Source organism: Pseudopodoces humilis, chromosome 8 (assembly GCF_049639895.1).
Source record: "Pseudopodoces humilis isolate 2021_Gansu_Grassland_sample_001 chromosome 8, ASM4963989v1, whole genome shotgun sequence".
NCBI lineage: Eukaryota > Metazoa > Chordata > Aves > Passeriformes > Paridae > Pseudopodoces > Pseudopodoces humilis.
Window position 1 is genome coordinate 25,429,906 of NC_142207.1, and position 15,748 is coordinate 25,445,653.

The 15,748-nt window shown below is 48.6% G+C and overlaps 2 protein-coding genes across 4 annotated transcripts in view; one reads left to right on the plus strand and one right to left on the minus strand.

Moving 5' to 3' along the window:
• Window positions 1-3,626, plus strand: part of NRP2 (neuropilin 2) — an 89,205-nt gene extending 85,579 nt beyond the window's left edge. For 2 of the 3 annotated variants that reach the window (XM_005519876.3, XM_088058499.1), the window contains one exon: window positions 176-3,626. In XM_005519876.3, the coding sequence (XP_005519933.1) occupies window positions 176-480 (305 nt within the window). In that variant the 3' untranslated portion in view covers window positions 481-3,626. The remainder of the gene's footprint in view (window positions 1-175) is intronic. The other variant, XM_005519877.3, reaches the window with a different exon arrangement.
• The window catches only part of INO80D (INO80 complex subunit D), a 93,724-nt gene that overhangs the window by 6,687 nt on the left and 71,289 nt on the right, over window positions 1-15,748 (minus strand). The window lies entirely within an intron of this gene.

The window sequence follows — 15,748 nt, forward strand, 5'->3', positions numbered from 1 at the left end:
TGGTAATTCAGTGCTTCGCAGTATTTCTAGATCTGGGTTAGTGAATCCTGCTGAGATATTCCCATATATATACTTTAGCTTTTGTAAAGCCATCACAGCTCCAAGTAAGAAATGTATAAAGGTGAGGAGAAAATAAAAAGTGATCCCTGGATAATAAGTGCCCGTTCCGCTGCAGATTACTTTGGATCGGATAGGAACGACACACTGTTCTCTACTAACTCTCCAGGAACCCCGAAGCTGGACAAAGAGAAAAGCTGGCTCTACACCCTGGATCCCATCCTGGTGACCATTATAGCAATGAGCTCCCTTGGTGTCCTCCTTGGGGCCATCTGTGCTGGTCTGCTCCTCTACTGCACGTGCTCGTACGCCGGGCTATCCTCTCGGAGCTCCACCACGCTGGAGAACTACAACTTCGAACTGTACGATGGCATCAAGCACAAGGTGAAGATGAACCATCAGAAGTGCTGCTCGGAGGCCTGATGGCTGCCTGGGGATCACCCTTGGCATTGTGCCCGGTGAGGTGGGCTGGCAGGGCGGTACTTCTTTTGCTGTTTTCTATGGGAACTGAATGCCATAACAGGAAACAAGGGGAGCAGGAGTGAGGGGAGGCACTGCTCCTGCCACCAGGTCTTGTTGCCGGGTCACACTCCACCAGGACCAAGTGGCTTTCCTGCAAACCAGACTGTGCCGGGTGAGAGGGGTTACTGAGCCCCTTGTTTGTTGGTTCATCTTCATTTTCTGCTGATGTGAGTGGCTGGGATGTGGTGAGGGAGCCTGGTTTACCTTTTGGATGTAAGAAACTAAATGTTGATTGTTATTTCCCACCTCCTTTCTCTGGTAACTTGCTGAGAAGGCTGAGGGATTTCTTTAGAAATAACACACACACACACGGAGCCCCTGTCCATTTTAGACTCCGTCCAGATATCATTATTGAGATTTGTGCACTTCACACTAAGAACAGGAAGCTGCAGTTTGCAGTCCTGAAAATGGAAGAATGTTGTTACCTTCAACTTTCCTTCTCCTGGTAGCAGGGGAAAGGTAGGATACTGGCTTTACTGTCAACAGTAACAACAGTGCTTTCTGAAATCATTAAGAAAATAGAAGGGAAACCCTATGTGTAGAAGCACCTCTTTGAGAGAAGCTGAAGAGCCTTAAAGTGATTTGTGAATAAGAGCCATTTATTAATTCCAGATCTTTGATTGCAACAGCTGAGGCCTTCATCAGGAAGGTCTTTATTTGAATCTCCCACCCCTCTTGAGCCTGCCATTTTTCTTTTTGCTATAATGAGAAAATTGCAGCAAACAAAAGATAGAGCCTGTCAGGTTGCTGGCACTTAGGCAATGGCTTTGGGAAAGGGGGCTCCACTTGGGGTTTGACTTGAGGTACAGTGTTGAGGCCTCTCCAAAGTGCCAGGAAGGGAAAATGAACAGGGAAGGAGGCTAGAGCCATGCCCACAGCCCTGGGGAGCCTGGCCATGGTGCCCACTGGCACCCCCTCACCTTCCTGGTGCTCCCTTCTCCCTGGAGCTGGGGGTGTGAGCTGGTGCCATCAGCACCACTGGACCAAACAGCTGCTGCCGCATCCCCTTTGGAGCAAAGCTGTGCTGCTCCTGATCAGTAGCAAAACCCCAAGTTCTATCTATGAGCTATGTTGTTGTTTGGTTTTTTTTTTATTTTGAACAAGTGCCTTAGAAGTATTTTCCTCCAGCTAATGATCAGTGCTGTAGCAAACAGCAAGGGAGGCCTTCATCCTTCCCCACAAAATGCTCTTCTTCACCACTCTTTGCTGGTTAGAGCTCAGCAGAAATCTGGTCCTTCTACTTTCAAATGGTCTGGCTACACTGTGTGGCAGCTGGTACCTCTCCACTTACCGCTGTGCTGTGAGAGAGGAGTATTGTGAAAACAATTGAATGGAGAAAAAGGGTTGAAATACTGAACCCCAAACCAATGCCTTCATTTCCAGTCCAGTACAAATGGATCACCTCTATCAGCTTGCATATACATAAAAATTAAACCTTTCTGTCACACTGGGTTTGCTTTTCCAGGGGCTCTTTGGTAATACCTGGCATGTCCTGATTTTTACATTTTACACAGCAAGTAGTTTGGGTTAGGGATGGCATTATTTTCCTTACTAAATGTGATTGACAGAGGTGTGATGTGTTGTGAAACTCAGTTTGCCCAGCCCCACAAACACATCTTGCAGGAGTCCAGGTGTTTGGGCACACAAGCAACATCTGGAGAGGAGATGAGCATGGACACATGAGCAGTGCCATAGCTGCTCCTTGGTACTGTGGGAATAGGAACATTTGTCTACTATTTCATGAAGAGCTCCCTCAGACAACAAGATTTTAGGGGAAAAAACCCTTCTCTGCTGTAAGAAAGGTGCACGTGTACTGGGGGAGCAGATACAGCAGCTGCGTCATCAGAACATCCACGGTTCGTACACACACGCAGAGATGCGCACACACAAAGGCTTTCATTTTTTAATTCACACTGTGCACCCAACAAAAACAGCAGTAAATGTGTCTCTGATTCTCCTTTCGAATCACCTTATTTCTTTTGGCGTTTTTCACAGACAAATTCCACTGAGGTATTTTACTGTACAAAAGAAACAGAGGCAGTGAGAGGAAATGTACCAGACCATTTCAAAGCTGGATTGCTGCTGCTCAACGATTTTATCCCCGTCAAATCACCAGAGAGGGGAAGGATGAATGGAAAAGGACCATACAGTAGAAAAAACAACTTAGGCAAACAATAGGTGAAAATATATAATTTAAAAGGTGATGTTATGGTGTCTAGTAGGCGTACAGAGAGAAGAGTTCATATATACATATATTCAGAAATAGTGTGTTTGCACACGCACGTGAATTCTCTGTATGTATCGTGTATGTGACTTATTCCGTGGGACTGACTCGTGTTAATGTATCTCTTGATCTGGGGCAGGAGAGTACTGCTGACCTTGGCACTAAGGTGGCACGGGCCCAGCGAAGCGCCCAGCCCACGCGTCCCGCTCGCCCCTGGCAGCTGGGGCAGGGCCCACGTGTGGGCTCGCCAGGCGAGAGAAGGCCGATAATGCTGCACAGCCAATACCTCACTTACCTCTGCCAGGTGCTTTACTGTTATACGGAAAACTGTGTTTGATTGTAACTTCAACAGGGAGGAGGGGGAAAAGTCATCAGTGCATTCAATTCATTGCGTCCTCCTCTGCAAATAGATTAGGTTTGCTGATTGCAATTCCCTCTGTGAAATTCAGCAAAGAAACAAAAAAATGGGCATTAATGCCTTTGCTTAAATGGGCTGTTGCCTCCACAGGCTTCCCATGGCAGGACATGTTGCTAATGGGCGGGCTGTAGTTCTGGGTGACTTCATTTTGTGGGAAGGTGCCGGAGGTGAGCACGGGAATTAAACCATTAAGAAATTATATGCAGAAATGGAAATTTTCCAAGGTTTGCAGTTCAAGGTATTTGACCATTTACTGGCTGAGCCAGGACTTATGGACTTAAAGAGCTTTTACTGTGATTCTTCGGTGTAACAGATAAACAAAACAAAACAAAAAATAAAACTGTGTTTATATGATTTGTATAAAAACCTTTTAAAATTACTATTTAATAAACATTATGGTAGAGATTTTTGTTTCAGTAGCTTTTTTGTACATGAAAGAGCAGAAACAAGGAGACCAAACTGCAGAGGGCTGTGGGTAGCAGAAGCCCCAGCAAAATGAGGTGCACCTGGAGGGACACAGGGCCATGCCCACTGCTCTCCTTTGCTGTGCACTGTCTGTCCCTTTGGATTACCCCAGGCTGCGTGGCACACCAAGGTGACACGGGGTTTTAACACAGACCCAGGGCACACACACAGAGTGTCTCCTGTCAGAGCTGGGGATGGCTGGAAGCTGTTCTGGCCCAAAAGCAGCACCTGAGAGTAAACCCCAAAGTGAATGCAGATCCTTTCCTGTCACCCTGTGTCATGGCCAGTGATCCCAGAGAGGAGTGCAGTTTTAGGCTAAAAATCATTTAGAAAAATAATTTAGAAAAATCATTTAGAACTTAAGTACACTGGTGGGCGCCAGCCTGTCGCAGTTTGTCCACCTCACGAGGGTACAGGTGCTGGTGTCCCAGCGTATCCCTGTCCTGTTTCTGTCCTGCCAAAGTGAGCAGCAACTGGGATGGGGGTGGTGTTCTGAAGTTCAGCTTCAGCCCTATTCTTCATCACAAAGACTGTGGGGACTTCTGGCAAACCCCAGTGCCAAGCCTGGCTCCACATACTTATCTTCTCCGCCCTCCCTCTGCTCTGTCACACCACCCTGGTGGCAGCCCAGGCCCAGGGGAGCCTCGTGTCTCACAGGGGTCCCAGTACCCTGTAGCAGGCAGCCAGGAGCCACTGCAGGGATGCAGAAAGCAGAAGCTGTGGGGGGGGAACCTACAGCTTGGAGACTCTTGTTTATTTATGGGCACCCTGACAAATGAGAGCCAATCCATCAAGCTCTGGGCAACTTAAGAGCAAATGAAATTTTGCTGCCATCTCCAACAGGGTGACCCCCTCCCAAAGCGTCTGTGTGTTACAGAGGGTCTTTAAGTGATGAAGGGTGGCTGGCAGCTTAGATGAAGATGACAGTGTAGCTGCAACCTTGACAGCTCTCCTCTCACCTAGGAATAAAGAACTGATGTGCAGATTGATACCTGGGGGAGAGGCTGTCAGAGAGCAGGACGGAGACGGCAGATAAGCGACTCAATCAGTGTCAGACCTGTCGTGCCGTAACACCGCCTGTAAATCACTGCGGTTTAAGGGGAGCCTCCGCTAACACAGGGAGCAGAGAGCAGGTAATAGAAACACAGCGGGCAAAGCAGATGTGTGCTCTGGCTGAGGTTAAAAGCCTGTGAGCTGGGCTGAAGCTGCTGCCTGGGTACCAAGGGGAGGCAGGCACCCACTGCAGGAAATTGAAATCTTCAGGCGTTTTTTTACCGCACAAGCTGGGATTACACTTGGATGGGGCTGCCATGGAGCTGGCAGGATGGGGTCGGACCTGGAGTGCCCTGCTGCATTTGCCACGCACACAAAGGTACCCACTGCAAGCAGAGGCTGGACAAGTGGGGAAGCCATGGGGGGTGTTTCATATGGCACAAGAGTAATCAGGGCAGGCTAATGAAATTGGTTTCATCATTCTCGGGCTGCACCAAGATGGGGATCCAGCCACTCCAGCACATCCTTTAGAGTTGATTGCAATCGTATGTGCACCCTTGCTGTTTCTCTTGCCCCTTCTTTCGAATATTCCTTTTCTTTTGGATTTAATGGGAAATCTTTTCAAATAATGACTTGCTCTCTGGACAGCTGGGGGCTTGGCAGTAAGGGGAGCCATGGGGCTGAGCTAATGAGTGGATTCGTAATTAATTAATTGCAGGCAGGTGCAAGTAGAGCCTCCCGTTGCCTCGCTCTCTTCTGTCTCTCTCTGAAGAACGCCTCTGTCTCCTGGAGACTGGCACTATCGCCAGCCATCCAACAGGACTGAGCAAAACCTGGTGCCAGCTTTGCCGTGGACAATGACTTTGCAGGCAGGGAGGCTGGTGCTCCACTTCCTCCCTGAAGGGACCACAGGGAGCCTGTCCATTGCATCCATAACTGCCAGGCCCCCTAAAACATGATGACAAGCACCCATAAAGGCACTTTCTCTCCATTGGGAAACTCCCAATGGCCCCTTCCCATGAAAGTTGAATGGCTCTGTTCAGTAGCTGTATCAAAATAGGTCACATCTTCCCTCTTTACATCCCAAATGGACAAACTCACCTGGCCATGAGACATGTTGGTGAACCCCCAGGTGCTGACTCCTGGTGAGCTGGGCACTGGGGACCTGACTGCAGCCAGTATCACCACTGCTGTGTCTCTGCTGTGTCCTTCCAGCCTTACTGTGGCGACTCAGTAGAGCCTAGTGATGTAAATACAGAGGGTGGCACTGAGTTTTGGTCTGTATACATCTGTAGCAAAATTTGCATGGAATTCAATAGGTCCCTGTTGTCACTCACACTAATCAGGTAGGACTAGGCTTTCCTATCTATGTAACTCCTGTTACATGCAGTGACCCGTTTGAGGCAACAAACTCACCGTGTCTAAAGCAGTTTAATGGGAAAATAACTAATCCTGAATGTGTTGAGAGAGAATGACTCCCCTCTCAGCTCCTGTGTCATAACTCAGTTGCACTACTAATATCCGAAATGGAAAGCATTGAATTAAACACTCAGCACCTCTACCCCCACCTTGGCCAAAAATCAAGGGAAGAAATACAGCTCTACTTCCCTGTGCTGCAGCAGTGGGTGGAGGGCTGCAGGGTGAGCCAGCCCATGCTGGTGGCTCAGGACTGTTTGCTGCAATAGACTTTGCTAGCATTTCCTTGGTTAAATGTTTACAAACCTAGAGAAAATAGCTGTCCCAGATGTTGCTGATAATTTCCTATCAGGTCCCTCCTGGCGCAGTGCAGGGCTGCTTTGTCACCCTTTGGATCAGCTGCCAATCTCATGCTTAATAACAGACTTGACTTCTTTACAAAAACTCAAAATTTCTAGCCCTGTTTTTGCCCTCATGGTCTCTCAGGTTTATACAGAGTAACTGTGCCCTGGCTCCCAGCCCAGCTCTCTTTGCAGCCCTAGAAGCACACTCCCAAGCAGTGTGGTTTCAGCAGAGGCACGGGACACCTCAGTGATGGGCTGTGTTGAGCAACGCAGCCGTTGCCAAATGCATTTCAACCTCATATTTTAAGAAGACATTTAATGTGCTTACCAAGGCTGGGGAGCCTTTTACACCACTGCAATAATCCAGCACTCGGCCATGAAATCCTCAGCACAGTGTCACATCCATCCCTTTCAGCAGAGAAGTTTTATTAACTTAGGGTGTGAAAAGTTTTGGAGAGCAAAAGTCTCTCTTCCCTCTGAGAGAAATAAGGATGATTTAAGCAGTCTGGGTGTATTTGAGATGGAGAGCGAGTCCCCCAGCTGACACATCAGAGGGAAAAACTGTAAGCCGAGGCTGCATTTATTAAAGAAGGAGGCAGAGGCTGTGCAAAGCCAACCTTTCTAAGCACTCCACGAGAGCATTTTAATAAAAAGCACAACAAGCCCACAACAAATCATGTCTTGAAAGCAAAAAAAAAAGTCAATTCCTGTCAAGGTTTGAAGAATCGTTTGAGCTTAAGGAAAAGCGAATTCCTGCTACACTCCCCTCCCCTGCCCTCCTCTCCCGTGCGTGGAGCAAAGCCATGGCAAACGCCGCCTGTGACACACCGCAAATCACGGCGGAGAGCGGGGGGGCCGCCGCCGGCCCTCCGCGGGAAGGCCCGCAGAAAGATTGAAGCTTAGAGAAAATGGAATTTATAGTCAGAGCATTAAAATATTAAAGGGCCTTAAAGAACAGCCATGAATCTGATTTCAGAGGGGGGTGGGACACAAGTCTGTCATCAGGCAGAGACAAACGGCTGCTGGACTTGACAACTCACATAAATCTGGCAGAGGAGAAGAAATAAAGCCCAATCAGACAAAAAAAAAAAAAAAAAAAAAAAAAGATGAAAAGATTTTAGGGCATGAAGTGTGAAAAGGAGAGGGTAAGCTAAGGAAGATAAGGAGTTGAAAGCAGAAGAGTGATTATAAAAATAGCAGCAGAAGTACTGATGGAGGTAGAGGAGGAAAATTATTTTAAATGGCCAGAAGTGCCCTGGTGGCATAGGTATTTTTGACAATCTTGCCCAAGACTGCATGATTTTCTTGCACAACAAGAATTTCTTGAGTTGTCTTCAACAGCTCAGGTCTGCATGGACAGGGGGAAGAGCAGCCCCCACCATGCAGAACACCAGCTCCGAGCTCCCCGGCAAAGAGGGGTGGGCACAGGCAGCCTCATATGGCCCCACTGTCTTCAGGAGTGAAACTCCTCCATTTCCAGAGGCAGAGCAGCACTCACCAGGCTAACCCCACATCCTGCTCCCCACGACCAGCAAACCCCATTACTGAACTGGAGATTTTTTTCCCCTGGGATGTGTCTCCAGGCTGATCCCAGAGCTTCCTCAAGAGCCGTGGCCATTGCACGGGGCCAGGCTGTGGACGGTCTATTGCGCAAGAAGTCAGTGGGACGAGCCTGCCCAGCCCCACAGCTTTCACCACACCTCACTAGGGACCCCTCCAGTGGGGTCTCCCCCAGAGGCAGCCAAGCCCCACTGAGAGTGGGACAGCTGGGAATCAGCCCCTCAGCGCCTCAGGGCTGCTGCCCCAGTGTGAGGAGAGACTGCAAATCCAGCCAGGAGCCGCAGCCAGGAGCCGCTGTAAGTTGGGAAACAGCGTGCAGTGAGGACTGGCTTTATGAAATGCTGTCTGTAAGCCAGCCCTCCCTCCGAAACACTAAACAAAAAACAACATTCAGATACATTTCGGCGGAAAACACAAAGCATCTGGTTCCCTTCGCTGGTGTACATAGCAAGAGAAAAGTTGGCAGTACATTTGCTTACCATAAAAGAGAGAGCTATGCAAAAAAAAGCCACATTAGAGTAACGTTGCCCAAAACAGAGTTAAATGTCTGCCTTGTTTGGAACGTGCTCATGGTTGAAATGTGAGCAAAGGTCAGTCCAAATTAATGAGAACTGAAAATGAATTGGCTGTGCTGAGACTGGCACCCTGCCACCACATCTCGCCCAGCAATTCTTATTTATCCATTTATTTATTTTGTTGGATGAGGAGATATTCTGCAAACACATAGAAAACCAGGCCTGGTGCTCCCTATGGGTGACACATGCTGTTTCAGCCAAGCAGATGTGGCTTGTGGCACCCATCCCTGTGCTCACCACATCCCTCCTGTGCACCCACACAAGGGGGGTGATGGGAGCTGGCCTGGAGCCTTCTGGGGGTGCTTTCCCAGGTGGTGGTGACCCTGCCTAAACACCCTGAGCCAAAAGCACATCTGAGGCCTCCCAGCCCTCCCAGCCTGGACAGAGATGAGGATGGGGATAAGCAGGAAAGCTGTGCCACTTCCTGACACAGGCTGTCCCTTTACCACTGCCCATTGCTGCCACTGCAAGAAAATCCCAGTATCAGGAAGGTGCCACTTCCCTGCCAACACGTGGCGGACCAATTGTGTCAAGGAGGGTGACAAATGAGCCACCTCAATTTCATGAAGCAGAAGGAGTTTTCCACGGCTCTTTCTGACACACAGGCTGTGGTTACCTGCTGAAGCAGTTAAAAACTGTTTTGGTTTAGAGGAAAGAAGGAGGAAGAAAAAAACAGTTCCAGTTCTGGCTTTCCTCCTGGAAAGGGAAAGCCATTTCAGTAACTCTTGCTTTTCTGAACTTCAAATACACAAGTACTTAATGCCATTCAAGCTGTTCCTTCCAGCTGCAGCAGCAGCACACTCCAAAGGGCTGGGACAAACATGAAGGAAACATGCTGAAGTGTCCAAAGGCAAAGGCAGCAGCACAGTTAACCCTTCCCCAGGCACCCCCATGAGGCTGTGTGCCTTGGGGATTCCGGGAAGGGGGTGGTGCAAAGCACATGAGCCCTTTCCCTGGGATGAGGAGCCCCACCCCTGTCCCCACCAGCTCTGTGGACACCAGGTACAGACACATGTATCAGCGAGGAGCATCCTAATCTGGGCCTGGTAGCATCATGGAGTGAGTCACAGAATCCCACTTGGAATCTGTTTTTCAAAAATAGTCTCTTTTTTCCTTTTTTCTAAAGGAAGAAGTTGGACTATGAGTTTAGAAACAATGTTAGCCTCAATTTAAGAGGAAGAGTTGGGTAACAGTCAGCCCCTTTAAGGCAGTTTCACATCTCAGCCACAGCCCATCCGTGCTGTTGGCATTGCCCCAGCTGGCATTGCCCCAGCCAGGGCCACAGGCAGGCACGGGGCTCTGGGCACACACTGGATTAATTATCCCCAGTGGCCATCATCAAACAGCCAGGGCTCTGCTGACAATGCCATGTCCAAAGCTCATTAAAACAGAGCAGTGCCACACTTGGGAACAAGCAGTGTACTGCTCTTGGATAAAACCATTCCAATAGTGCTCTGCAGTCCGTGCCATGCAATGATGCCAGACCACAGCATGTGAGCAGGGGGCTGTAATGGGACCTGATGCTGAGCAGCTCTAAATCAGGATCTCTTTCAAGGGCTGAGGAGGACAGTGAGGCTGGGTGGAAAGGTAGAGGGTTTGGTGAGTGATTTGGGAGGATGGGAAGGGCTCCTGTATCTTGTATTTCTGGATATCCAGTGTCACAAGCAGGACATTGCTCAATGACTTAAAAAATTAACACCTTTGCCTGAGGTTATCAGCCTCAGGATAATGACAAGGTTGTGAACACAGCAATGTTGCTGGAATTGAAGAGATTCAGCATTCTGACTCCGGAATAAGTTATGATGCTTTCCTCAGATACTGGAGATGAAGCAAAGATAATGCTGATGAAGTGCAGGGAGCCACACACAGCCACAGTGACTCATTGCAGCTGCCCAGGTGACTTTGCAGGCTGGGGAAATATTTGCACAAGTTTTAACAAATGTTCCTCCTGATGCCAAGGGATGCCCTGGTGAATTTGGATGGCAGTGGTAGGGTACTGGGCTCCTCTGACCAGGCAAGGGCACAGAGTTCTCCTCTGGGCATGCAGGGATATTCACATCCTAAAAACCTCTGGTTAGGAGACCCAATGTGCATTGTAATACAGTCCCTGACAAAAACAAACACTTCTTCAAAGAAGGGGCTGATTATAAACTAATTATAAAACACTTCCAGTTGACATCCCCATTTAGCCTAGGCAGGATACACTTTGGCACGGCCTGCAAACATGGACAGTGCTGCCAGACCTTTTCCCATACCCAGCTCAGCATCCTGCACCTCTTCCCTAAGCACAGGGAACTACAGGATTTGGTCCACTGCAGGACAAGGGCAGGGAGACCTGTTCCTCCTGGATGTCCCCCTGCCCTGCAGTCCCCACACAGAGGGGCTTCACAGTTACAGCCCGAGACACCCACCTGCATCCACACAAAGAAGGCACAACCTGCAGGAGTGTATCCTCACAACAAGAAGGAGGCTCCCAGCATCTGCTGCATCATTCATGGTGAATGGGTGGTGAGGCTGGAGCTCACATCTGCTGGACGCACTGCCTAATATGAGTCAGAAATGTTATCTAGGCTGTTAAAAGTAAACTTTTGTTTGCACTTACAGAGGAAGAAGATACACCCAGACACCATACAAAAAAAAAAAGAAAAGAAAAGGAAAGGATAAATACAATCCATTAGCAAATTAAATAAAATCAAGGTTGGGACTGTGTTTTTGGTGGCATTGGTTTTTGCAAGAGCCCCACGCTCCAGCCTCAGAGGTCACTGGTGAGACAGGATGCTGCCTTTATACTGCTCCTTTGGTGCTCTGCTTTACAGTGGAGATTAATTTAGAAAAAAGAAAAAAAGGATTATTGAAAAAAAAACTTACCCCTCTCTCTCCTGCACCACCCTCCCCAAGCAGTGATGGGGGATAATGAACTGCTGGGACTGTCATCCAAAGAGTGCTTAATGACAGTATTCACTCCGTGTGTGTAGAATTGGCTGTTCTCAGAGCTCTCATTATGAATAGTTTTCAAGCTGTTTTGACTATTTTCTGTTACAAAGAGGAACTCACTGCTGGCTGCCTATTTTCATCACTGAAGCCGGCCAATGTAATCCACACGGAGCTGTGACACCATGGCCAACAACTAACGCTCCCATTCTCTCACCTCCAATTTATGGCAGTACAGAAGGACCAGGCTCCCCTTCCCTGTCCCTTGCCTTCACTGCTTCTTTTTTGGGCTCACACTCTGGTTTTGTAGGTGATGCTTCTCTAAACTTTCTGGATAGAGTGTCCCGAGTCGCATCCCCTTGTGGTGCTGGATCCATGGGTGTCCATGGCACTGCTGAGCCTGCCCCTCCGAATGTCCACTTTTGGGGGCTGTGAGTCCTCACTGCAGGCTTGGCAAGGGGAAGGGGACCCAGCCTGAGCTTCATCTGTGCTGCAGAGACACCAAGAAGATGCGCTAAAGCAATCTGTTCTCCCATCTTTTCGCAGACCCTTTGCCGTGAGACACAATATTTCGGAGGGGCAGCTGAAATCTTGCTGGTGTTAATTTAGTTTCGGTCTGCTCGCTGTTAACTTTGGGCTCGCTGCGCTTTTTGTGGCTCCTTTTCTTTAAAGAAAGCTTATTTCTCTTGAAACAGGGCGAGAAGCAGCTTGGCATCACAGACACTTTAAAGATGTTTGAACATTTGCAAGCGGAAGCAAACACATTTTTTAAATATTATGAAAAGCACCTTGAACAACAACTTCTCAGCAACATCCTCTCTCGGGCTCCAGCTTTTGCTGCAGGAGCCCATCACTTGGCCTGGGAGCAGCTGAGGCCCAGTGCATCCCTCCACACTTCTGTGCTGCATCTCAGAATCCTGTTCTGGGCAGGCCATCCCCAGGGCCAGGACAGGGACTCAGGGCACAGAGCAGGAGATAAGCTCTGCAGAATCCAAATATTATTAAAAATTATGAGGGACAACCCACAGCAGCTTCTTCCTGCATTCGTACTCAACTGCCAGCCTTGGGGAGTGGCTCATAAAAATAAAGAGGAAAATAAGTTCACAACATACTTCAGCACTGCCAAGGGAGCAGTGGTTCCAGAGCCACTCCTGGGCCTCTCTGAGGTCTTCAGGTATTGTTTCACTGTACCCTCCTTACATGAAATTGGGATATGACTTGTCTTTGTCTTTCCCTAAATAAGACTTTCATATCAATGCCTTGATTTCCTGGTCAACATGAAACTTGAGGAGTGGTTTTATTTTTAATGAATTGTGAGGAAAATTAGGGGTAGCTAAGCACAAAAAATGTACATGTCTGCTAATGATTTTTTCATAAAAAGCCTTTTTCTGGCTAAAAGCCTTTCCTTTCTAGTATTTTGACTCTCCACATACAGATCAGTCTTCACTTGTCTTCTTATCCCTTCTGACACAGTGCCACGTTCCTTGTGTTTCTCCACTGATTTTTCTTGGTAGAGCTGTGTCCCTGCCAGCTGCCTGATCACAGGCACACAAATCACAGCCTCCAGGCACGGGAGCACTGATGGCCAGCAGAGACCATTAGATCATCTCACCTGACCTTCCCTGATGCAGGGCCACGGCTGGCATTCAATTACTCCTTACCAAGCCCGGTGACTCCTGCTTGGCTCAAGTGTATGGGGCAGAAATGTGTCCTGTCTGTGTCTAAATATATCAAAGGCAAGGGAATGCATGGCTCTCCTGGGTAGTTTAATCTTTATTAACATTCGCTTTTTTAAAGGTCTGTTTGATTCACAATTTGAATTTGTCTGGCTTCAGCTTCCAGGCGCGGGCTCGTGCGATGCCTTTCTCCTCTAGATTAAACAGCTTTTTAATACCTGCCTTTCTCTCCCTATGAAGGTACCTCACACAGCACAATTAAGTCACCTCTTGATCTTCTTTTTAATAAGCTAAACAAGCTGAGCTCCTCCAGTTTCACACTGTAAGACATTCCCCCAGCCCTTCCCAAGGATCAAATCTCTAATTCCACCTGATCCCATGCCAGGGGGGATGCGTGGTGAAGCAGCCCTGCACAGCTGATGAAATTAAGAAGCTCACAGGAGATGGCAGCTTCTCTTTGTTGCCTGCTTCCCTAGCCAGCCTGTATTTTTGGGGAGACTGCTTAGAGGTGTCCAGTAATGTTTCACACCCCTCCAGGGACACCTCCCATCAAGCTGCCCAGTTGAGCAAAGGGGAGGCAGTACCACAGCTGGCCCCACATGTATGTAGTAGATGCCAGACGATCATTTAAGGCTGTTTCCTTGTGTAGGGAATTTGGGATGTTCCTAGAGCCACCACCTGCTTTACACCACACTACCACACCAAGCCATCCCCATCAACTTTAGCCATCCCTAAAATTCATAACTCCCTGTGGTTTTAAATGGCTTCCTCAAGTTTTAAGCCTTTCCTCATTCAATATTGACCTAGAGGAACAATAAAACTGCATTGGCAAAAAATGGAAGCCAGTGCCCATGCAATGCTGCACACACATTATTGGCAAGAGTCATAACTTTTGATCCATTTTTTAATATGTTTCCTTCTGAACTGAAGCCCAAGTGCCCCAGCCAGTGCATGCAGGGATGGGGATATTTTGGATCATGCAGCTTTACAACCAGCCAGGCCACAAGATGGATTTTAGCCACGGGCTTCAGCAATACGATTTCACACAGTGTTATAACACTTTAGCTGGGAGAGTAGGCAGGGCCCCTTGTGCTCTCCACCGGGTATTTGTCCTGCCTGCAAATCAATTACAGCAGACATGGCGTGCATTAGGATTGCTGCTTGGCACCTATTTCAGCCCTGATATATGTTGCTCTGGTCGGCAACAAACAACTCAGATAAACCTCCAGGAGGTCGTGTCTGTCAGCAAGGTTTTTATTAGGTGAGCGAGCCCATTCTCACAACGGTAGGGCTACCTGGCAGAAAATTGTAAGCTGTTTCCCTCGGAGGGGGCGAGCCCTAAATGAGTTTCCTGGTCTCACTTTGGGAACACACTCAGATATTAAAGGGACCAGAGAGTATCATTACTGCCAGGTGATAAAAACAACCACTATTTGAGAAGACTGATGGCCTTTGTAAAAGCTCCCAACAGAAGCTTCATTCTGCACAGTGGATAATAACAGCCGTCTTGGGCTGAAATCCCAAAGCAGCTGCATTTTCCAAGGCTACAAAAGTGACTTCAGGATTCCTGGCGCCACATTGCTCAAGCATCACTTTTTGGCAGTCACAAAGCCCAAAAGCAGTTAATATTCTTCAATAATCACAGCTTAAAGATGTTATCTGCTCCCTCCCCACTTGCAGCTCTGCTTTCAGGATTGCCTCCCTGTCTCAGCAAGGGTGATGTGCCACCAAGAGCAGAGGCTACCTGGGGCAGGAAAGCCAGCAAACACATCTTCCCCCTTGCAATGGGAAGTGGAAGGTTTAAGTCTTAGCTCTGCCACTAAAATAGCTGCTAGCTTGCATTATGACATCATGAGGACATCATTGTATCACACTATAAACATGACCTAGCCTGACAGCTTGTGCTCTGGGAGCAGGCTGCACCTTCTGGTACCATCTCCAGCCCATTTTCACTATTTTCAGTCCCCTGCCTGGCAGTCACAGCTTCCTGGCCACTGGTCCTGGGCAAGGCACAGGCTGGGACATCTCATTTTCCTGCCACTCTCCTGGCCACGGCCACATTGAGCAAATTGGCCCAGCTGAGAAACAGCCACCCTGCTCAGGAGCTACTGGAATCTTTCCAGGGTTTTGCCAGGCCTCGGACCAAGGCTCCTCAACAAGTACAGAGCTGGGTACACCCCAGCTCACCTGGGTGCTGCTAAGATCCCCACTGATCTAACAACCAGCATAACATGCAGTTTATTTCTGTGGCCATTTCCTACAGCCCTTTCCATTCCCACATCCCTAGTCCCACAGGTGACCCTGTGAGAGCCCAGAGGGAAGGTGGAGCAGCACAGGGATATGGTGAGGCCATGATGTTCCATCACCCCACCACAGTGGCAGACCCAGAAACCTGGAGGAGGGTCTAAGCTACAGGGATGCCTCTTACCAGTGTCCCTGCCTCGGGGCAGAGGCTGAAATGGGAGCAACATTCACCGAAGGGCAAACAAAAAAGCCACAATACATTCCCACTCTGCCCCATTTGCACCCCACCTTGTCAGCACAGGGGTGTCATGTGGGAGGGCAGG